Source organism: Salvia miltiorrhiza, chromosome 2 (assembly GCF_028751815.1).
Source record: "Salvia miltiorrhiza cultivar Shanhuang (shh) chromosome 2, IMPLAD_Smil_shh, whole genome shotgun sequence".
NCBI classification, from domain to species: domain Eukaryota; kingdom Viridiplantae; phylum Streptophyta; class Magnoliopsida; order Lamiales; family Lamiaceae; genus Salvia; species Salvia miltiorrhiza.
The window spans coordinates 39,727,171-39,751,373 of NC_080388.1; the positions used below are offsets into that span (position 1 = coordinate 39,727,171).

The window sequence follows — 24,203 nt, forward strand, 5'->3', positions numbered from 1 at the left end:
ATTAGCACGAAACAAAAATAATTTGAAATCTAATGGACTGGTCCGAAACCGAGTGAACAGGTCCGATTGATATCCCTACTTGAGGGTTATGAAGAGAGTGGTTCACGTAGGTTGTTTCCAGAACTCACGCGCCGCTTCGTCATTAGTGCTAAAAAATGAATGTTTTCAAAACTCCTCAACATGAGGCATAGTCCAAGCGGCAAAGTTAAAGCATCAAAAGATTTTTGCTCTTTCAAGAGATCCATTCGCAGAGGACATGTAGGGAGTACTCCCCCCCCCCCATTCACGATAAGTGTGGTCTTTTTGCCATTTTCGTGTGTCCACAATAAGTGTGATCTTTTCATTTTAGAATATATACCCTTATATTTTATTCCATTCACACACAATATTTACAAAAAAAACCCATCTCATTTGTCGGTTGTACCCCCTCCGTTCACGATAAGTGTGATATTTTTGTCATTTTCGTCCGTCCATAATAAGTGTGATCTTTTAATTTGAGAAACATATACCCTTATACTTTATTCCATTCACATACAATATTTACAAAAAAATCATCTCACATCTTTTCTTCACTCTATACACATCTCTCAATATTTTTTTAAAATCTGTGTCTTCCCTTGTACATCACACTTATCGTGGACGGATGGAGTAATTTATTTGTAATTTGTTTAGATATTTAATTTAATTAATAATATAGCAATTTAGGTACAATATACATATGTATCTTATAAAAAAATATTAGGTGTTAATAGGCAAAAGTGCCCCATTCCTTATTCATATTTTGAAAAATGCCCACCCTTATCATGCAAAGCTATCCATGCCCTAAATTACTAATTAACCCTTAAGTGGGTCAACATCAAATGTAATGATTTCGGTTCTCTTACACAATCTTACACATTTTTGAGTTTCAATGCATTTCTTTACAATAATGACCGAAATGATTTCAATCTGTGCATGCAATGATTTTGTAAGTCACTGTATATATATATATATAGTGTTCATATCTTTAAATTGTAAATATATCGACCGGACACTAATTAACGCTTAAACAATATATTAAATTAAATTCAGCAAAATAGTAAAAATTAATATAAAGATACAAATAGATAGAATACAAACTTTTATGTCGATATATCATCAATCCGGCCGGTAAAATGGCCAGAGAAATGTATCCGACCGGGTACATTTCAATTTACAAATGACCCGGTCGGATACATTTTTCCTTGACAATTACCGGCCGGATCGATGATATTTAGGCATAAAATATTCTATTTTATTCAATTTCATAAAAAAAAAAAAATCAAGATGCTAATAATATATATCCATGCGTATCTATCTTAATTTTTTTTTTCCCTTTAATATCTTAATTTCAATACATATATTCTTTGAAATTATTTGTATATATATATATATATATATATATATATATATATTGTGTTATTCTTGAATGTTGATATATATAGTACTATATAACACTATATATATCGTGTAAATCAATTGATATCTTTAAATTTAAAATATACTCAATATCCGTCCCAAATAAATGCATGCTTGTTACCCAAAAAAATCATGCATGTTACCGATACATAAAGGTAAAAATATCTTTCTTCAAAATTTGATTCCCTTTTGATAGACATAAAGTCGATACAATCGGCTTCTTCACTTTTACCCACTTACTTTAAAATACTAGGGTTTTTTACTCCACCACACACCTCTATCGGCTTCTTCACTTTTACCCACCGAGAGAGAGAGTTCAAAAGATTGAAGCACAGAGAGTTCAAAAGATTGAAGCACACTCGGACTCATCCATGGCATCTTCTTCACAGGTATTTATTTTTAATTTTCATGAAATTGAATAGAATAATGTATGCTAAAACACGATCGGTCCGGCCGGTGAAGTGGCCGGATAAATCGATCCGGCCGAGAACATTATTTAAATGAAACATACGGCCGGATCGATTTATCCGGCCACTTCACCAGCCGGACCGATCGTGTTTTAGCATAAATTATTCCATTTTAATTAGTTGTATGTTTATATTAATCATTAGAAATTTACTGAATTTAATTTAATTATATTTGTTTAAGTAATCATTATTGAATTATTATTGCGAGTTTTGCTGGGTGTTACATTGCATTGTTTGTGTGGTTTTTGTGTAATTTAATAAAATAAAGTATTTTATGCCTATATAGAAACTATCCGGCCGGCACTATGCCCGAAATAATGCGTCCGGCCGGAACAGTTTCAATCTGAAATGTACCCGGACGGATTCATTTTACCGGACACTTCACCGGCCGGATAGTTTCTTTTTAGGCCTAAAATACGTTACTAAATATATCTGTATGTTTACGTTAATTATTGAAACTGTTATTTTACTGAAACTGTTATTGTTTAATTATTGAAACTGTTATTAAATAAATATATTTAATTGTTTAATTATTAATTATTGAAACTGTTATTGCTTGGTAAAATATTAAATTGCAGTTTTTTAATATTTTACTGAATTTAATTAAATTGCTTGGTATTAATTGCAGTTTAATATTACTGAATTTTACTGAATTTAGTATTAAATTGCAGTTTAATTAAATTGGTTGGTATTGATTAAATTGTAGTTATTTAATTATGCCTATTTGTATTATTTTTTAATTTTTTTACTGAATTTAATATGGTATTCATTTTGTAAATGAATAGGCGAATGTCCCATATCTTCGTCGCGACACTATAGACCAGACGGAGGTTGCTATCAGCACCTACTATAGGGATTCACATTTTCCGGAGCTGGTTGAAACTTTAAATGTGGTCGGCGAACAGTGCAATTCAGATTTATTGGGAAGATTTAGAGCATCATGTTTTGGGCATTTCACTGATTGGAGGCCCGGCGCGAAGAGCAATAAAGCATTACACCAGATTGTATCGAGGCAGATTGTGTCAGAAGAAAATGAGATGTGCTTCTTTCTGTGCGGAGCACGAGTCAGATTTTCCCCTGCGGACTACGCATTAGTGACTGGGCTCAATTTCGGGGGATCGAGGTTCGATGCGACATTACAGCACGACTGCAGTCGCGTGGAGGCATACCGACGATTCTGCGGTACGCGAAGCATGACCATACAGTCGCTCATCAAACGCGTGTGCGATTTGGATAGTCGAGTGGATGATGAGGATGGGAGCCTGTACCTTCGTGCTGTCCTCGTGTGTGTGGCTCACACCCTTGTTCTTGGGCTGGATGCGCGGGTACAGCCGTGGCTTTGGGTGTTGGTGGATGATCTGGCTGCATTTGATAGATTCCCCTGGGGCGCGTATTCGTATAAGATGTTATGCCATTATACGAGAGAGACAGGAAAGGGCGAGAAGTATCACTTCTACGGTCCTTCGTGGGCTTTATATGTCTGGGCATTGGAGCGCGTCCCGGGCTTCGGACACATGGTCGCAGCATCTAGCGGTGATCCGACAGCGCACCCTCGGTGTTTGAGATGGACGTTCAGGGGTAAGCCGAAGCTTCACGGTCTGCGCGATCTATTCGAGGGACAGGTAATCAGTTATTTAAGATTATCCTCCACACCGTTACTGGTTTTACTTATGTTCTAATATATTATCTTTGTTGCTTTCTAGGGTGGTGTCATGCCCCTGGACCCCGATGCTGACGATCTGTCGAGTCACTACTTCATATCAGCGCTGACACCGGGCGAACTCTCGGTGAGCTTCAGGCCCCCCGACAACCCATTAGCTCGGGGTGTCCAATTTCCACAGGGCACCGGAGCCCGTGTTGTGGAGGAGCGCGGGGACGAGGAGGATGTACCTAGACAGCCTCGTACGACTCGCAGTCACAGTGTCCGGGGCCCTGTGAGGGATGCTCGACAGCACGAGCCGGCTCGTCATTCAGTAGATCCGGGCAAGCGCCCTGTGAGGGATGCTCGACCCCACGAGCCGGCTCGTCATTCAGTAGATCCGGGCAAGCGCCCAGCGCCGCATACTTCTTCATCGTCGAGCGGATCTCGGACTGTATCCAGTCCCAGCGAGGGTGAGGTGGATCGTAAGTGGGTGAAGAAGACGATCCGTCAGGAGATTAAGAAGGCCTTCGGCAAATTCGTGGAGAAATTGAAGAGCAAGGGCAAAAAGGATAGGTGCAAGAAGAGCAAACATTTCCGAGTGCCCGACTCCCCTGATGATGATGACCAGCGACGGTCCCCTGATGATTACCAGCCACGGTCTCCTCCACAGCGACGGTCTCCTCCACCCAGTGCTTCAGGGCCCGACGCTTCAGAGCCGGCTCGTCATTCACGTTCCTGCGACGATGACCCCCGCGGTGAGGAACCACGCCATCCAGAGACCCAGGATTACAACGAGCAGTGGCGGGCCATGAATCAGTCTGTTCAGGGCGACTACACACCGGCGGAGCAGACTTTTGACTGGTCGACCCAGGTCTACCCTCATTGGTCTTCCCCATTCCTGAAGCCGCAGTATAGAACAGAGACCCCGATATTCTTTGCTGAACCGCTCACTTCTATTGCACCAATCCATCCCCACCTTCGAATGTTGCACTGGATTCACCTCCATACCCGGAAGATTGAGGGAGATCGAACGAAGGAACATACACTCCTCCACTGTAATCGTCTTCAACAACATAAATCTCAGGAAAATGTGGCTGCGACGCCAGCAACTGAAGCAAATCATTGTCATCGGCAAGAATATTTTTACTGTATACCCTGCCATTTAATCTCTTCGTCAAATAATACAAGCTGTAATTAGTGCTCAATGAATTCTCCATCATCAGGTAATTTATCATGTACGCCGTACTGGCCATTGTGTCTCCGAAAATATGCAAATTCTTAGAAGAGCCGCCGATGTACTCATAACCATTGAAGGCACCTCCATAATTAACCACAAAGTATCTCCCATATTCATTCATCTACAGAAAAAATAATAAATAAATAAATATATGATGTAAATGGAATACAATGTTAAAATACAACATATAACATGTTAATACACTCGAAAAACATCTATCCGCCCGGGGAAGTAGCCGAGGAAATGTGTCCGGCCGTGTATTACATGATATATAATTACACACGGCCGGACACATTTTCAAGGACACTTGTCCGGGCGGATACATAATTTTCGAGCATAATAACATGAGTTATGTAGCAATATATATGTATAGAACTAAAATGCAACTAATAATTACTAATTAATACTTTAAAACATGATAGAATTTGCTCTAATTCACATGTATTTCCTTCAAACGTGGCTTTAAATCATAGTATGCTATAATATGCTAATAATTCACATAAGCATATAGGATCAAACAAAACATTGAAAATAAACAATAACCAACTTAAATTACATTTCAAACGTAAAATGACATACCTTTAAACGTTCGGATGAGAGAATTCACAAATAATAGCTTCACCACTTGGAAAATATTAGAATTTCTAATGAGTTTGAGTGTTTTTTCACTTTGAGTGTTCGGATGAGAGGATGAGAGAATGAGAGAATTCACTCATATATAAACAAAGATTCCTTCATTTCACGTGAATTTCAATGAAATTAGAGTGTTTGACATGAATACTTTACTGACAAAGCTATTTCACATCATATTTGTCGTTTATCATCAATTTAAAAAAAAAAATTATGTCCCTTAATTGAAGGCTAATTAATCGATGGAATATAAATACAAAAAATTAACACAATCCATATTAGCACTCAAAACACACATAGGAACCAAAAAAACATCTATCCGACCGGAACATATATGTGTCCGCCCGTTGAAACCTTGTGTCCGGTCGGACACTTGTTTTTCCCGGTCGGACGCTTGTTTTTTTTTTCCAATGTGTGTTTTGAGTGCTAATATCGATTGTGTTAATTTTTAGTATTTATTTTCCATTGATTAATTAGCCTACGATTTACTTGTAAAACCTTCGATTTTAATTCAAAAATAAATAAATATTAACTTCTCTGTCAGTATTTCACATGTTCCAACACATATTTGACCGATTTCAATGTTTAAATTGATGAATTGATGTTTTTCTTACACTTTAACAACTTTTGTCATAGATGTGTAAGAACTTTTGCGGAAAACAATGCACATCCATCACATTCAAAGGGCATTTTCGGTTCTTCACTTATTTAGGGCATGTAGTGCTTGGTATAGTAAGAGAGGGCATTTTTCAAATTATTGATAAGAGAAAGGGCACTTTAAATTTCGCCTCAAATATTAGTGCTAAAACATTAGTGTTCTAGTTACCTAATATAGTTCCCTCTAATAGCAATATTAAAATAGTGCTAAAACATAAGTGTTCTAGTTACCTAATTGGGATGGGTAGGGGCCAGGGTGCCGGGCCCTGCATGCATGAACACATCTATAGATGGATATATGTCAACTTAACAAATAATGACTGCTTGAAAACACCAGTAGTAATTCAATAACAAATGGGGAAAACATTAGGTATCCATTACAAACGAAAATATATTCAATTTTAAAGTGGTGTTTTAATTTCTATTCCAACGAGATTATACATACATTATAGACTTTTCATGTTAAAAAAACTACTCCATTAATGACTAGTAAAAAAGTTGTAAATAAAGAACCAACAGTCGAAATAGTATCATGGTTGGAATAAATATATAGCTGAAGACACATACCATTTATGATTTATAAGGATAACATCGACTCCACTATCACTTGAGATTTTCTATCACAATTTATTGCCTAGCTATCAATCTTTTAAATAAAATTTTCATTTATCTTCTTCTATTCATTAATATGCTGCGATTTAGTTTAATTTTATAATTATTAGGTTCAAAGGATCTATAATTTTTTAGCTATCTAACTCACACTTTCTAGTTAAAAAGTGATTACTTATATTATAATAAATAATAAACCACAAATAATATAATTACTAAAATTGGTACAAATTTCTCTCTCAAAAAAAAAAAAAAAAATTGGTACAAATGATTGCATCCGCTTTACTACGGGTATAAAAGTGCCTGTAAATTGTGGCTATTAAAGTTGCTATTACTTCACCTCATATAAAATAGCAGTGCTATTTGGATAAAATTTGTCCGGATAAAAAAAAAGGTTAAATACTTTAAAAAAATAATTTATTTAAAAAGTTTGGTTCAAATTCAAAAGGATTTAGTTAGTTTTATTATTTTCTTCACATTGAAGTTTTTTTGTAATTTTTTTAAATTATTATTATTTTTCTTGTAATTTTTGTACTTTAAAAATAATAAAAATTAAAAAAATTACTAAGTGTAGAAAACAATAAAACTAACTATTTTTTTTTTTGAACCAAAAACTTTAAATAAATTTACTCTTTAAAGTATTTAATCATATTTTATCCGGATATTTTTTGCCTAAATAGTACTCCCTCCGTCCGCCAAAAGTATTCCACAATTATTATATTTGGCGTCCGCAAAAAGTAGGGGTGAGCATTCGGATTTCGGATCGGATTTTTGCCTGATCCGATTCGATCCGAAAATCCAAAATTTTCTTAAAATTCAATCCGATCCGAACCGTATTATCCGAAAATCCGAATCCGAAAAATTTCGGATAAAATCCGATCCGAACCGAAAAACCCGAAATGTGAAAAAAAATTCGAAATGTCAAAAAAAAATCCGAAAACCGAAAAAATACAAAAAATCCGAAATAGATGTCAACCTAACATATTAGATAATTACAATCAAATTAAGGTCATAATTAACAAGCCATTAATTATAATCAACCAAAATGGGAGTATAGGGTTACAATTTAGAAATATTTAACTATTTAAAAACTAATAATTATATATATTTATAATATTATAATATTAATTATATTATAAATATAATTCGGATTTCGGATTTTTTCGGATTTTTAAGGTGCCAATCCGATCCGATCCGAAAATCCGAAATTTGCTTAAAATTCAATCCGATCCGATCCGAAAATCCGAAAAATCCGAACCAAATTTTAAATTTCGGTTTGGTTCGGATCGGATATTCGAATTTCGGATATTTTGCTCACCCTAGCAAAAAGTATTCCACTTTCCTTTTTAAGTCATGGTCCCACCATCCACCTTTATATTTTATCCTTACAAACACTCTTTATTTAAAAAAAAACTCACCTCAAATTCAATCTCAACCACACATCTCATAAAGTGGTGGGACCCTTTCTCCACTACATCAACATCATCTCCAATTTTATTAAACTCCGTGCCCAGCCAAAGTGGAATACTTTTGGCGGACGGAGGGAGTATTATTGATAATTTGATACTACTATAAAATAAAGGAAAACTCCAACTGCTTGTCCATCTTGAAAACTTACAAGATACCGGTCAGTGGAATGAGATTCAGTATACCACACTTTATGTCCCACTTTGTGTCTCATTTTCAATTTTATGTGTTTTCTTATATTTTTTTTCTCTTTAATTTCAACTCTGTATGCTTTAGTTTAATTTTGTGATTATTAACTAGGCTTTATTCTATCAATCTAGGTTATATAATTTTTTTTATAATTTAATTTCACTTTTATTAGCTAATAATAGGTTGATAAATTCAAAATCACGGTATATATTTTTAAAAAATAATAATTTTTTGAAATAAAAATTAAATATAATTCATAGTATTATAATAAGTTTTATTTTTATAAAAAATGTTTTTAAAATAATTGATATAAGCATGGGACACAGTGGTACACATAAAATTGTGGGACACCTGGATCTCATCTCCCGATCAGTTGCATTTATTGTCCGTAATTAAATATTATTAGGACTCGTTTGATATATAGCTTACTTTAATAAATTAAAATAGTAGATATATCTTGGCTTAATTATTTACTCCTTCGTCCGCATAAATATATCTCTCTTCCTCATAAATTATCCACTTTCCAACTCCCTTATAATTATGACTCTAGTTACTATAATTAGTATTAAAAATTGTTTAAATTGATCAAATATAGAGAGGATGAAGTATACTACTAGTATTAAGTTTGGGGAGTTGGAGAAAAGAATAAATTCTTAAAATTTTGTGTTAATTATATTTCTTAATCTTAATATAAAATTTTTAAAAATCTTAGGGTGGGCGGCGCTAGGAAGAAATTATAAATTGCCGACCAATAATTTGCAAATCTTTTGCTTCCTATAAATAGGAGTGAATTTAGAGGAGGCAAGCAAGCTGTGTCAGTGTGTGCATTTATTTGAGAGAAGAAAAGGGAGAAATTATCATTAGCACAACAAAATCTATCAAAGCTTTCAAACATTCGCGACGCACAAAGCAGCCTCTCATCTACAAATATAAGGTAAATTCCCAAAACATAATCTTGTGATGTAAAACCAAGCGCAATCAAACCTATTCTTCTTAATTTCATTATACCTGATGTTATTAATTTATTAGCAAACTAAATAATGCGTGTGATTAATTAACCTCACAGCCACATAATGACGAATTAAAAGTGGCAATGAAGATAATGATGAACAGAAACTATGAAAAATGCATTATTACATTACTGTTATGATTAAGGCAATCTTTCTGTTGGTGGGTTTTTTGATAGATCTTGCTGTCTATTAAGTTAGAATATTGTTGTTAGTTACGATTTAATTTCTGCATTCAACCACTAAAGGAAAAAATTCCACTAGTGACATGAGACTTGATAAAAATTAATGACGTTTGATGATGTAGCTAATCATTAATAGTTACACTTTCAAACGTCACTAATTTTTATGACACAAATATTAGCTACCAAGCCTCATATCACTAATAGAAACTTTTTTTTTTTTTTTCTGTGGTGAACATACAACCCATTTATGTTTTTTTTGAAGAAATTGAAAAAATTTGGACAAGCTTTGATTGCAAAATATTGAAGATTATGTACTTATGCATTCGATCTGAACTTAAGCTTTGATGAGAGACATTAACATTGGAAAGTTCAATGATTCTAGTATAATATATCTATATAATATTTAATTTTAGGGTTAATTGTCGCTAAATCCATATACTTTTTCAAATTTCGGCTTTTTCTCATGACAAAAAAATCTGAACTAGAATCCATAAATTGGAAAATTAATTGTAATTTTTCCCCGCGTCCGTTTTCCCCCCAAATTGAATCCGAGGTGGCAGTTGGAGATCCAGCGTGTCATCGCCAGTAAATAAATGAAACGACGCCGTTTAGATTTAAATAAAACAGCGTCGTTTTAGTATAATTTGCTAATGATGGAATAAACCCAAAATTAAGGGTTTTGGTTGCATTTCCCCTGCGTTTGGGTTAGAGTTAGGATTCTTCGTGAAATATGTCCCAAAACTTAGCCACAAGCTCGAATTCATGAGCAAAACAATCGAATGCATATTGTGGATGTGGAATACCAGCCAACCTTCGTGTATCTCACACTGAGAAATGTAAAGGTTGATTTTTTTTGCATCATTGTGTTTTTGGTTGATTTTGTTGATAATTATGTAGTATTGTAGGGCGATTGTGGCTTCTGAAAATGGATGAATCTCTGAAAAATCGCAGGAAAGAATTAGGTGGAAATTGAAGGTTTTTCGTTGATCATTTAGGAGAAGAGAGGGTTTTGGTTGATTTAGGAGAAAATTAGGGGTTTAGGTGAGGTGGAAAATTAGGGTTATGTGGCTGCCATGTCATGACTTTATTTTAACACTTGGAATCAATTAAGCCACGTTGGATCGGAGCTCCAACGGAGATCGCCGGAAAATGGACGCGGGGAAAATTACAATTAATTTTCCAATTTATGGATTCTAGTTCAGATTTTTTTGTCATAAGAAAAAACCAAAATTTGAAAAAGTATATGGATTTAGCGGCAATTAACCATTAATTTTATTGTCTTCATATTCATATTGTTATGCAAAGTACGAAATAAGTACACCTAATTTTTCTTACTGCATGCACCACGACCATCATATTCATACTTTTTTTTTTGACTTGTATGAAGGAAAGCGGTGAGATTTGAAAACTAAGGTACTTTATTAGAACATATACATTTGGATTTGGTTGAGTCAATGCTTGACTCATTTATATTTCGGATTCAGTTATGAGTTAAGTAGTCATTGATTTAACTCATCATGTTAATTGATATGAATTAATTTTTAATTTTTAATTTCATTTAAATAAAAAATTAAATTTAAAAATAAATAAATTATTTAAATTTATTTAGTAAGTAAACCAAAGCTACAACAAATAAAATAAGATGGGCCCAAATTTAAATAAAGATTTTTTAATAGAAATAAAGAAATTATTTAAATTAATACAATAAATAAATCAAAGCTAAAACAAATAAAATCAGATGAGCCCAAACTCTCTCCCTTCCATCTACAAATCTCAACTGAATACACATACGCACAAATCTTCATCACTCTCAATCTCTCCTTTTCTCTCGACAATAAACACAGGAGCCGTAAACCGCTCCCCCTTTCTAAACCCGCGGCCGCTGCTGCTACGAATCTGGTGAGCGGCCGCCTCGCCGCCGCTTACTGTAAAGTTTTTTTTTTTTTTTGATAAATTCGACGCATGCATTGCACACGCCATATATTTCTCGCCGTTGAGGCTGGCTCAAGTGATTGCACCGCATCTCTAGTCGACCATGTCTACATGCTCATTATCAAGCCCGGCTCGAGCAGACGATGAGCCTCACCCGATTTGGATGCTCGAATACTCATAAATATCATATTAGATACTCTAAGGGGGCGTTTACTTTGAAGGATAGCCTTGATAGATAAAAATAGCAAGACTAATCCTTTGCTTACTTTGTTAGATTGAAACTTTGGAATATCACAAATTATCCCATCAAAAGGGTGGGATTGAAGTAATCCTATCCCCGAGAATAAAAATATTCAATCATGTAAACACCCCCATATAGAATACCAACAAAGGAATATTCCGTCTTTAATCCATCGTAAAATCTAATTAACGACGAAAATCTATCCGTTGTTGAATAAGCGGCGACAAAGCAGATGTTGAAGTCAATTTTCCATCTTTAATTAATCTTATTAATGACGGATTTCGTAGATTCATGAGACCTCGCTCCTATTAGATTTAATGTTATGAAGAACTTCAACCCTTGTCCCCAAGGAGACACCAAGCGGTGCGATCTCTTATGTATGAAGAGTGATGTCCCGAGTTCAAACCTCACTGCCCCCTCCCCAACTCCCCCAAGTTAAATAAAAAAAAAAAGAACTTCAACCCTTTTGTTATTAGTTAAGACTAAAATCAAACATTAAAAGTTAAAAAATTTCCCCATGACACACGTTCTTTACTTCATGTTAGATTTTCTCACAAACCACAAAGTCAAATGAAAATCTTGATTTTTCACATGACGTAAGTTTTTACTCGGCTAGCTTGTGCGAAAATGCCAAAAAAGAAGAAGAAGAAGAAGAAGCAGCAGCAGCAGCAAAGTTTCGTATATATTTTGGGAGAAATTTAAAGATGAACAGTTAGGGTAGTTTACTTTGATGGATCGAAACTTTGAGATATCTTAAAATCCTTGATTATTTTTATCATTTAAGCTAGTAATTTTGCTTAATTCCTATTTATACTATAATAGAAAAACACCTATTACATATTTTATTGTAAGGTTATTTTACAGATTATATATTTATAAGAATATATTAATTCATTAGATATCACACTTAATCTATGTGATATATATCTATAGCTATTGATAAGGCTTATAGATAAATATATCTATTCAATAAATTATCTAATAAAAGCAATGAATTAATAGATTTTTTAAATTAATAGATTATCAAATAAAATAACATTAATTACACGTACAACATAGGTTCTTTCTGCTAGTCCCATTAAAAGGGTGGAATTGAAGAAATAAGATAAAAATACTTATAATCATGTAAACGCGGGATGAGATCCAGTGTCCCATAATTTTATGCAAATGGGATCCTCTGTCCCAAAATATAGTGTGTACCACGTGTACCACTCTTTATTTCTTTATATTTTTAAATTAATTTTTATTCAATTTTAATTTATTATGCTTTTATATAATATAAAGATAATTAACAAGGGTTCACTCATCCATTTAGGATTTATAATTATTTTTTTATATTTATTTGAATTAATAATAGATTATTTGGGTTCATTAATTCAAAGTTAGGGTATATAATTTTTTAAATTTAAATTTTTCAATGATAAATACTAATTAGAGTTTCTAATATAATAATAATTTTTATTTTCATAAAAAACAATTTATAAAACAAAGAAATAAAGAGTGGTACACGTGGTACACACAATATTGTGGGACAGAGGATCCCATCTGAATTTTATGTGTGTCACTGTGTCTCATGCTTTTTTTTTTTTTCTTTCTGCAGGGAATAAAATGGTGAGCGATGTCGTTGAATGGAGCTTGACAGCTACTTGTGCTGTGGTTTTTGCTCTTGTAATCTTCTTCTACGCGAAGAAATGGAAGAAATCCGAAGGTGTTGGTGTTGATCTGCTTCCAAGCCCTAAAAAGCTCCCGATAATCGGAAACCTGCACCTCGTTTCCGATCCTCCCTTCCGTAGTTTCCGAGATCTATCCCAACAATACGGCCCAATAATGCATCTGAAGCTGGGCGGAGTGGACGCCGTCGTCGTCTCCTCCCCAGAAATCGCCAAAGAAATACTCAAAGACAACGATCCCGTTTACACCAACAGGCCCGAAAGCATAGCCTTGAAGATATTCTGGTACAACTACATCAACATCGCATTCTCCCCCTACGGCGGGTATTGGAAACAGATGCGCAAGATATGCACCCTCGAACTCCTCAGCCCCAAGAGCGTGCGCTCCTTCGGCTCCATCAGAAAGGACGAGGTTTCTCGTCTCGTGGACTCCGTCCGCCTCTCTGCCGGGGAGACCATAAACCTAACTCAGAAGGTGTTCTCGATGACGAGCTCGGTCACGTGTCGGGCCGCGTTCGGGAAGGTGTGCAGGGATAAAGATTCATTGATCAAGTTGGTGAAACAAGGGCTTGATATGGGCGCCGGCTCTTCGATTGCAGACACTTTCCCGTCTTCGGTGATCGCTCATGCTCTGAGTTGGAGGACGAAGCGGAGGTTGATGAAGATGCGGAGGAAGCTTGATGTGATTCTTGATGGCATCATCCGCGAGCACGAAACGAATCGGAAGGATTCTGGGAGAGGTAATGGAGAGTTTGGCAATGAAGATCTTGTTGATGTTCTGCTAAGAGTTATGGAAAGTGGAGAGCTCGAGTTTCCAATCGGCTATGACAACATCAAAGCAGTTCTCTTTGTAAGTTCCATCATCCTATATTGTCTTTGCTACTACATATATTAACCCTGTTGGATATATACCTATTCTGAAATGCAAAATACTCCATTCGTTCATAAAAAAAACTTTCTAAGAGAGGAGTGACACGAAAAAAGTTACGAGTGTGTATTGAGAAAGAAAAAAAATGTTATTGAGTGTATTAAGAGTGGTGAAAAGTAAAGTTAAATGAAGCATTTATAAGTGGTGACTATAGTCCAAAAATAGATAGGATATGTTTTTGTTGACATCTCAAAAAGAAAATGTAGGAAGTTCTTTTATAGACGGATTAAGTACAAAAAATATTCAAATTTGAAGTATATATACTCGTTTAGGAGTATTTTACCTTTATGCCGAGCATTAGTACATTTTGCATTGACGCTCGACTTGCAGTGGTTGAGTATGTTGAGCGTCATTATATTTTCTAAGAATGATCCACCACTAATGTTTCGGTTGCTCGACTCGCAATGGTCGAGCATGTCAAGAATTGGTATATTTACCTCAAATACACAAGTGCTCGACATATTTGACTCGCAGTGGTTGAGCATTAGTACTGCATTTACTATTAATGCTAGATATGTTCGATTATCGAGCATGTCGAGCAAAGTTTACGATTTCAACGCAACATTTCAATCTCAAAATGGATTGGATATTTTTTATTTTTTGTCTTTAAGAATGAGTAAAAGCAATCATGCATTAACCCTTTCTAATTGTTTTGTTTGTCCATACAAATACAATACATATGTAGGATATGTTCGCAGGTGGAACCGAAACATCATCGTCAACCATCGATTGGGCAATGACAGAGCTGGTAAGGAATCCACAAGTGATGGCCAAAGCGCAAGCTGAAATAAGACAAGTGGTGAAAGAAAGAGGCGGCGACGGCGTCGAAGAAGAAGACGTTCAAAAATTGAAGTACCTAAGGCTTGTGATCATGGAAACTCTGAGGCTGCACCCTCAAGGCTCCATCCTCGCGAGAGTTCCGAGGGAGGCGCGCCGAATAAGCGGATACAACATACCTGTGAACGTGATCGTAGTGGTGAATGTGTGGGCGATACACAGGGATCCTAAGCATTGGCTCGATCCCGAGAGCTTCAAACCGGAACGATTTGCAAACGAGGATATCATCGGAAGCGATTTCCGGTACCTGCCGTTTGGGAATGGAAAGAGAATGTGCCCAGGAATCACATTCGGATGGGCTAGTGTTGCGCTCCCTTTGGCTCAGCTTCTCTACAACTTCAATTGGGAGCTCCCAGCAGGCGTCGACGCCCAAGCATTGAACATGCTTGAAACCTCTGGCTTAACAACTTCGAGGATACAAAATCTTTTCCTTGTTGCCACTCACTATCAGCCGTAGCTCTTATTTCTTGAAATAATACAATTTGGAGACAGTTTGGTTTGAGTGTTAAGGCATGAATGACTGATAAAATAATCCAACTTAATCAGATGTTTGGTTTCCATAATTCAGCTCGTGATCACTGATGAATTATTTAATCATCTTGCAATCATATCAATTATGACTCTGCTCATGCTATTGTTCTGGTGGTAAAGTTACAGTTGAACATCTGCTACTTACTTTTGCTATTTTGATCTGTTCATCACAATATCATTTTCACTTTTGCTATTTTGATCTGTTCATCACAATATAATTTCCACTACTTATTGCACGCGGCTAATCATTGAGTGGTGATTCTTGGCAATTTCAATTTCAATTTGCCACGTGCCTGTTAAAAAAAAAAAAATGGATGCTCTGAAGTTTTACACTATGGATGATTAGGGAGCCTTGGCTTCCAGCATCCCGTTTCAATTGGAGGCTTTCGTCGAGGAAGAGGTGATGAGGATGGGGAAAAGGTGAAAGATTTGGACGAGGAAGTAGAAGAAGAGGACGAAGATACATCAAATAGATTCACTATTTGAGTTGATTGTTGCAACATGTCTGAAAATACATCAAATAGATTTCGTAGGCATGTGTTGGCTTAGCGGTAGGTGGTTAATGTCTAAAGTAGTAGATTTTGGGTTCGAGTTCATCATCGGTCTTTAAATTTCTTTATTTACTTGTATAATTTATTAAAAAATATATTGAAAATACACCAAATAGAGTACTTGTTGTTTATATATTTCTTTCCAGCCCAGAATGTCTCTGCCAAATCTTTCATTCATAAAGTTCTAGTGTTTTTTATTCAGTTCATCTTCAAATGCTGGAGCAGATATCTTTCATAGAGTGATCAGGGCATAGTGCAGGATCTTTCCAAAATAATTGATGTCTAATTTTCTTAAACTCAGCACCTGAAAATTAAAATAACCAAAATACAGTAATTTTTTTTTGTTAAATTCATGAAAATCATCAATTGAGTGCTTGCTCGAGTAAGAATTTAGGAGGTGATCATTGGTATGATGGAATGGAGGTGAGAATGGAATGGTGATTCCTACCTTCATTCCATTCCCTTTGCTTCGTATGTTCTTTTTGTAGGAATCACCATTCCTACATTTATGGGAATGGTCATTCCTTCCATCTACCATGGTATTAGCCATTCCATTTCATTCTTAAACCATCTAAATTTAAGTTTTGACATGTATATTTGTCTAAAACATGCGTTCTTGTTGTTGTTATTGTTATTATTATTATAAAAAATATTTTTTCAATAAAAAATATATATATTTTTAAAATAAAATATTATCAACTTTAAATAGCAATAGTCTAATATATATATATATATATATATATATATATATATATATATATATATATATATAGGGTGTGGTTCTAGAGAGAACTACATTATTTGTGAGAACGGGAGAACCATCAAATCTAATGCATCCACTGTAAAAATTAATGCATTTGCTGTTAAAATTAATGCACTAAACAAATTTAAAAAAATGCTCCCTTCAGGATTCGAACCCAGGATCTGCATTCATCCAACAAGATGATGCATCCACCGTAGATCTTGATGATCGAATGGCTGAAAATGGTTCTCCGGTCTTCTTTTATTTATGGTTCTTTCTTGAACCTCTCCATATATATATATATATATATATATATATATATATATATATATATATATATATATATATATATATATATAGGGTAGGGATCCATAGAGAATTATATTTTTCGAGAGAATGAAAAATAACGAATAAGCCTATAAATTTTACGAATAGATCAACATAAATAATGAACAAATGTATTCAGTAAATATGGTAAAAATAATGAAAATCTCGCCCCTATCAGGATTCGAACCATGGCCAAAAATCTTATTCATACGATATGTTGATTTATTCATCGAAATTACAGACTTATTCGAACGCATTCTCTATTCTCAAAATATTTAGCATTCTCCATGGATCTTCTCCCTATATATATATATATATATATATATATATATATTACATCCACAAAATTACCATTTTAATTTAAATTTTTGCAAATGTTCTTCATGAAATACATCAATAAGGTTAAATTACAGTTTTTTTTTTTTAAATTGATCTAATTGAGTATACTACATTTAATAAAATTTATCTAATTGATTATACTATATTTAATTAAATTACAGTTTCTTTAAATTTAAATTATCATTAATTTAACCTTCATTGCATTTGATTTGTCTAAAAAATTCAGATTCGTAATTTTAAAATGTTTCTCATGTAATATTTTACGACATATATATGGAAGTGATCATTATACAAACTACAATTATCGTATAAAATGAGTCCATTATGAATTCGCTATGAAACATTGTTATTTGTTGTAAAAATTATGAATTCATGGTACATGATTTGAACCCTGCACCATGAATTCATTTAGCAAAGTCATGAATTTATCGTTGATCTTCACGATCTAAAGGTTGAAAAATTATTCTTATTTTATACGATTAATACATGGACTCATTGGATGGTGAAGATTAAACCTTTAACGCTGAGGATGTTCGCCCATTGAATGTCTCAAATGAACTTTATTTTTGAAATTGATATTTAAACAAAATAACCGAGTAAATATTATTTGAATATGCATTCAATTAATTAAAAGAATATGCTTTTTCCATCCTTAAAACATCTTCCTAAGGGGAGGCGATACAAGTTTTAATAAAAGTTCAGTTGTATATTTGATGAGTAGAGAAGTGGTCCCACAAAACTCGTTTGGACTCGTCCGTAAGGCCCCGGACATTCCATACGAGGACATTCATCATAAAGACTGAGAATTCGTGTTCGGGTTTTCACCCGATTCCACTTCAGCTGCCCAACTCTTGGCCGCCACATTATTCAGGGCTGTATCATTCTTCGAGCTCCCTGATGTAATAATGAAATCTCGAGGTTTATCTCCTGCTTCCCAAGCTTTGTAAAGTTTATTTTTGATGAAATCTTCAGCCTGTTGGTTAGGTTGCTGGTTAGGTTGCTGCTCCACCGACTTCCGGAGACGACTCTTGATACTATCTTCCCCACGAATCATAGGTTTATTTGCAGACGAATCTTTCGGCGGTCTTCCTCTTTTTTTCACCTGCGCCTCCGCCTCACAATTCCTGAAGGTTTCCACTATCCGCTGAGCTTTGATAGCGCTTTCCATCATCCTTTCCTTTTTCTCACAATTTTTATCCTGATTGACCGAACTTTGAAAAATGACGATCTGTTGTGAATCTGCTTCAGCCCGTGTATTGCCACCATCCGACTGCCCATCAGACTCGTCTCCCGAATCTATCTCTTCCGTAACCGGCATAGTTATCGCCTGTAAGATATCCGGACCCGATGTCAATCTATCTCCATTGACATCCTCAAAATCAACATTCCTATCAGTTAAAGCCAACGACTGATTGTGGTTCTTTGTTTCCCGCGGTGTCTGAATCTGCTCTTCTTCAACAGCAACCTGTTCCAAAACCCCCAACTGATTTATAATCTGCTCTTCTTCGACAGCCACCTGCTCCAAAACCCCAAACTGATTTTCAGTGATAATCTGCGGTCTGTGAGCTTGGGCAGTCCTATTCTGGTCCCAAGATTTAGCCTTCCAGTTAGGTGCCCTAACATCCTTGGCAGCTCCCTTATTAATTATTTCATTGTCTTTACCCAGCGACATGTCTTTGGCCTTCACATTCCTGTTATCCTCCTTGGATTTGTTCTTCATTCTATTGCAGTTATCAATAGAATGTCCAGTGATCTTACACTTAGAGCAGAAGGCCGGGAGTTGTTCGAATTCAAATTCGACGTGAAAGGAACGTTCTTCCCCGTCAACCAGCAAAGCCTCCGGAAGAGGACGCGAGAGATCAATTTCCAACAAAATTCGAGCATAATGTCCAGCAGCACCACGTGCAGAAGCCCCATCAACTTTAATAGGCGATCCCATCGCCCTTCCAATACCCGTAATGACATCCAGAGTCCAAAATTCTAAGGGCAAATAATAAATGCGCATCCAAACTTCACAAAGTGAGGAAATTTCTTTATAGGGATCGAAGAATCTTACCCATTCGCGTAATCGCATGGTTCCGAAAGGTAACTCCCAAGAAGTGCTTTTCTGAACTAACGCCTTGTCTTCAGCGGTATTAAATTTAATAGTGTAGAAGCTCTTTCCCATGGGGATGATTTGCCAATCATTGTCAATATTCCAAGCCACCTGAAGATCACGTTTAAGATCTGTGAGAAGACGCGGCTTCTCTCCTTTCCTAAGAAGAAGACGACCAATTAAAGCATGCTCAAATTGATTTATCTTGGGCAGCAGATGCTCTTTTGGCACCCTAAGCGTGGGTATTTCACCAGAGAAATCCGGTTGCAGCGAAGTGAATCGATGAACAAGCACATCCGGCGTACGTTCAATTTGTCGTGGTCTCCTCAGAAGCGAAGCAAAAGAAGTGGTGCTCGGCCGATGAAGCTCCGTCGCCGATGCATTCTTAGTATTGTTTCCTTTGATCAAATCCGGAACCCAAGTATTGGATGTAGTGATTTTATGATCCTGTGAATTTCCAAAAGTTCTACCAGCAAAAGACGTCGGCGTAGATTCCTCAGCCACTCCCTTTGAAGATTCAGCAGGAAATTTCTCTTTATCGTGACATTCTCCATGGCTATGACTAGAGAAATTATTGGAAACTTGCGGCAGATTCAGCCCTGCCTTATCAACCATTATCTGTTGGTTGATTTGCATGGTTGGCATCGATGACTTGCTCGGCGACGTTGGCGGCATCGTTTGGTGGACGTTCGACGGCGTGCCGGCGATCTCAGCAAATAAATCCATTTTCCCGACGCGTCAAAAGGGGCGGCGCAGGCGGAGACGGAGTGAGACCAGATCGGACAACCCTCTCTGCGCCGCCGTCCAATCTTTTGCGGTCGCCGGATCCAGCAGCCCGCCTCAATCTGAGGGTGAGCAGCGACTTCAACAAATCGTCTTGATCTTCAATCGGCGCGCTGCTGCTGGTGCTGGATCTCTTCGACCAGTAAGCCGACGCTGCTGATGCTCTTCGCCGGTCTTTGGAGGCGGTGGCTGACCGGAAAGAGATCCCAAGAATCAAGATCCACGGCTCTCTGCGCCGCCGACCAAGCTTTTGCGGTCGCCGGATCCAGCAGCCCGCCTCAATCAGAGGGCGAGCAGCGTCTGCAACAAACAATACCGGAAGCTGGTACTTGAGTTAAGATCGTGGCTACGCGCGACCGGAGAAGGCGGGCAGCAGCAGTGACTGCGATTTCTCCGGCGCGCTGCTGCTGCTGCTGGGTCTCTTCGACCGACGACGCTGCTGATGCTGCACCGGACGCCTGGTATTCGCCGGTCTTTGGTGGCGGCGGCAAACCGGAAAGAGATCGCAAGAATCGAGATCCACGGCTCCTCAATGAGAGCATGGCTACAGTAATTGAGAGAGAAAAGTCGTCTAAGTATGAGTGGACTGTGATTTGACAATATTATTACTAAATATTTTGATTAGCTAACTAGTTAAACAAAAAAACTTAATCAAAATTATCAAGCATTAATTCTAGTTACTTTTAGTCAAACTAGTTATGGATCACGTGCATGCAATAAGCACACGCTTTTTGCATGTTTCTATAAATGTAATTAGAAAAGGAAATCGTGATATAAACAAAGTTGGATTATTAAAACATTATTTTCCTAATCCATCACACATTACACAATCATGCACACAAAGTAGTATATAATATAGATTTGAAGATAAATAAAAAACTTCAAAAAGAAAATATAAAAGCTAGATAAAACTTTATAAAATTTAGTCTTATCCTCGCCGTCATCTCCCAACCCCCAATCACTTCTTCTAATTGCCGACCACCACCATCTCTCGTCTCTCTCTCATCTTCTATATCACCCTATGCCCTAGACCCAACCTATGGATGCTAACGGTGGCGATGCAGGCGGCAATTTGACAGCAGCGGCACGAGCTCATCAAAGAAGTAGAGAACCGGATGCGGGGAGGGGTGGCGGGCGTGAGTTTTATTTTATTTTTTTCTTTTCAGATTTTCATTTTTTTAAAAATAAAATTTAGATTTTAAATTATTAATAAATATTAAAATAAAATAATAAAAGGCTATTTTAATAAGAACATTGATAATAAATATATATTTCGTTTACAATTATTATTAATATTTACTTAAGTGAAATTGACTATTTTTGATATTTACTTCAAAAACATAATAATTCGTTTTCATACTTTTCTAGAGGATGCCATGCACTTTTATATTGTATTTGGAAAAGTATTCTCAACTTGATGTTACAGATGCAGAGTGCTTTCAACACAGGTGCTCATGTTGGTCAAAATGCTGTCTTTTGATTATTTTAGTCCATCTACAATAAACATGGTGTTTCCATTTTCATACATATTCAATATATATAAAAAACTCATCTAACAAATTATTTATTAATTTAATTCCCTAATAAATCAATTTTAATAAGTCACTTCTCCACTTCATACACATCTAACAATTATTTAGTAAAACCTGTATTTTCCAAATTACACCACTTTTGATGGACAGAAAGAGTATCACGAAGTGTTTACTTATATTCTGGTAGTTCCATGAGTGAAGTCATAGTCGATCAGAAAATCTAATTTTAAAAGTAATGGCAATATCTAGACAACCATAACTTGGCCAAGGAAAAAGCACTTATAATGATAAACTCAGTTCAAACTTGCGGTAAAACACCAAAACTCAACCAACTTGGAAAAAAGAGGCAATAATTACAAGATTGCATTTCTCAACACCAAATCTCCACTTCCCCTGCCACAGATTCTACACATAAAAGCCAAGTTAGTCGTGACAGCCAAAGATGAGAGCTGCAAAATATTTCAATATACTATCAGTTTATCGCCCTCCTTAAAAAAGTATTACAACAGATAATCCTACCTCAGCAAATAAACAACAGGATGCAAGAACCAGATCAAAGGTTTCTTTTAAAAGAACATATTCATTCCGGAGACGTGCATATGATGTATTGAGATTTCACATCAAACCACATAAGATTTATTGAGATTTCACATCAAACTACGTGAGATTTATCAAAATTTCACATGAAACTACATCGAAATATAAAATAAAAATCAACCACATGCCTTCACTAGCATAAATTAAACCTAGTGCTTAGTCTTTCTTAGGGGTATCTTTCTCTGAAATTTCCTTGGGTTTCGCCTTCTTCTCTATCTCCCTGCAATAAGATCAAAAACACCTGGGGTTATATTTTCATTTGTTTAGTTCTTTGGTCTAATTTATACTAGCATAGTTGCTGATTTGAGTTTAATTCATTGTAATATAAAATAAAATTAAAAACAAATTTTGCAGCTAGTAGCATACTCGGATCCATGCTATTGAACGCAACTGAAATTGATCAAAAGGTTTTTCATAATTGAATTTGAGCTTATCCCTAATCCAATTCTAACAGTTCTATTCCAGAATATCATACAGTAGTTTATCATAGCTGCCTAGTATGAGCAAACAAATAAAAAAATATGATAATCAATGCAGTGGGCATCAGATTGCCGAAAAAGTAGCCTTCCAAATATTTGAATCAGCATTTCATTGCATCAATACAAAAAATTAAGAACCAATTAAACGATCAAAATTAAGATATAACTCGGATTTGTTCACCTTCATTAAACTTAATAGCCCATATAAAATCAGAATCTTTTCACTCACACTCCACAGTATAGGGATCAAAATAGCAAACAGCGGCCCCAGCTCTCAGACACGGCATGATATTGCAAACGAATCTAACAATAACGACAGAAATCATTCGTAGAAAATAAAGCAATTATGGTGCGTACTTAACGGCGGAGGGGGATTCCTCCTCGAGCCAGTTGCGAATTTGGCGGACGTTACGGCGGAAGATGGTGGCGGATTGCTTCACATCACTCCGCAGCAGCAACACGACGGCGCTCACTCCGGCCACAGTCAGTATGAAATTCGTCAGCGCCATATTTCTTTCCGATACGATTAATTCATGATCACAATTGTCTCGTGACGTGATATCAGAACCAATTCGATTTCAAGAGTTTGGGACGAAGAAGAAGAAATCGGGGGAGAAGCGATATTGAATTTTTGATGGAATCATTTTGGGCCTTCTTTGTTGGGCTAATTTAAGCTTATTTTAAAGACTAATTTAAGCCTTCTTTGTTAGGCTCTTTTTCATAGATCTTCAGTTGATGGATCTTCATTGTTAGGTTGTTCGTGATTTCATAGTTATTTTTATCAATATATCATTTATATAACACGTTACATTAGTATTAATTATATATAAGTAAATCTTCTTAGGTTTTATTACATGCCACTATAGAAATAACATTCCATTAAAATATTAAAATTAATTTGTTGTCATGAGCTATGCCATTGTAACATTAATTATCAATACATAAATATGATATGCCATTTATACATATCATTTTTAGAAACTATAACGGCAATATGTAGTCGTTATTATATATTATATAGTGGCTTGATTAATTTTAAATGTTCAAAATTTCTTTTATACTTGTTGACTAAATATTCATGAAAGAAAGATA

At 35.8% G+C, this 24,203-nt stretch overlaps 3 protein-coding genes across 3 annotated transcripts; 2 read left to right on the plus strand and 1 right to left on the minus strand.

The window, feature by feature from the left end:
• Positions 1-1,677: 1,677 nt before the first annotated feature.
• Positions 1,678-4,773, plus strand: LOC131008438 (uncharacterized). Its single transcript, XM_057935319.1, has 4 exons — positions 1,678-1,826; positions 2,690-3,526; positions 3,608-4,530; positions 4,770-4,773. The coding sequence occupies exons 1-4, from the start codon at positions 1,809-1,811 to the stop codon at positions 4,771-4,773; spliced, it is 1,782 nt and encodes a 593-aa protein (XP_057791302.1). The 5' UTR covers positions 1,678-1,808.
• A 4,380-nt stretch (positions 4,774-9,153) lies between these two features.
• On the plus strand, positions 9,154-15,632 carry LOC131012417 (premnaspirodiene oxygenase-like). Its single transcript, XM_057940369.1, has 3 exons — positions 9,154-9,269; positions 13,301-14,220; positions 14,984-15,632. The coding sequence occupies exons 2-3, from the start codon at positions 13,309-13,311 to the stop codon at positions 15,590-15,592; spliced, it is 1,521 nt and encodes a 506-aa protein (XP_057796352.1). The 5' UTR covers positions 9,154-9,269; positions 13,301-13,308; the 3' UTR covers positions 15,593-15,632.
• A 6,963-nt stretch (positions 15,633-22,595) lies between these two features.
• On the minus strand, positions 22,596-23,773 carry LOC131012418 (uncharacterized). The gene is made up of 2 exons (XM_057940370.1): positions 23,469-23,773; positions 22,596-22,852 (listed from the first exon to the last, which is right to left on the minus strand). Exons 1-2 carry the CDS (start codon positions 23,618-23,620, stop codon positions 22,789-22,791), a joined length of 216 nt encoding a protein of 71 aa, XP_057796353.1. The 5' UTR covers positions 23,621-23,773; the 3' UTR covers positions 22,596-22,788.
• Between the last annotated feature and the right edge of the window lie 430 nt (positions 23,774-24,203).

Coding starts and splice junctions, on each gene's coding strand:
- LOC131008438 (XM_057935319.1), top strand. Junction 3,527..3,607: donor GCGATCTATTCGAGGGACAG/GTAATCAGTTAT, acceptor GTTGCTTTCTAG/GGTGGTGTCATGCCCCTGGA.
- LOC131012417 (XM_057940369.1), top strand. CDS start 13,309: ATGGTGAGCGATGTCGTTGAATGGAGCTTGACAGCTACTTGTGCTGTG. Junction 14,221..14,983: donor ACATCAAAGCAGTTCTCTTT/GTAAGTTCCATC, acceptor ATACATATGTAG/GATATGTTCGCAGGTGGAAC.
- LOC131012418 (XM_057940370.1), bottom strand. CDS start 23,620: ATGGCGCTGACGAATTTCATACTGACTGTGGCCGGAGTGAGCGCCGTC. Junction 22,853..23,468: donor GAATCCCCCTCCGCCGTTAA/GTACGCACCATA, acceptor ATCTTATTGCAG/GGAGATAGAGAAGAAGGCGA.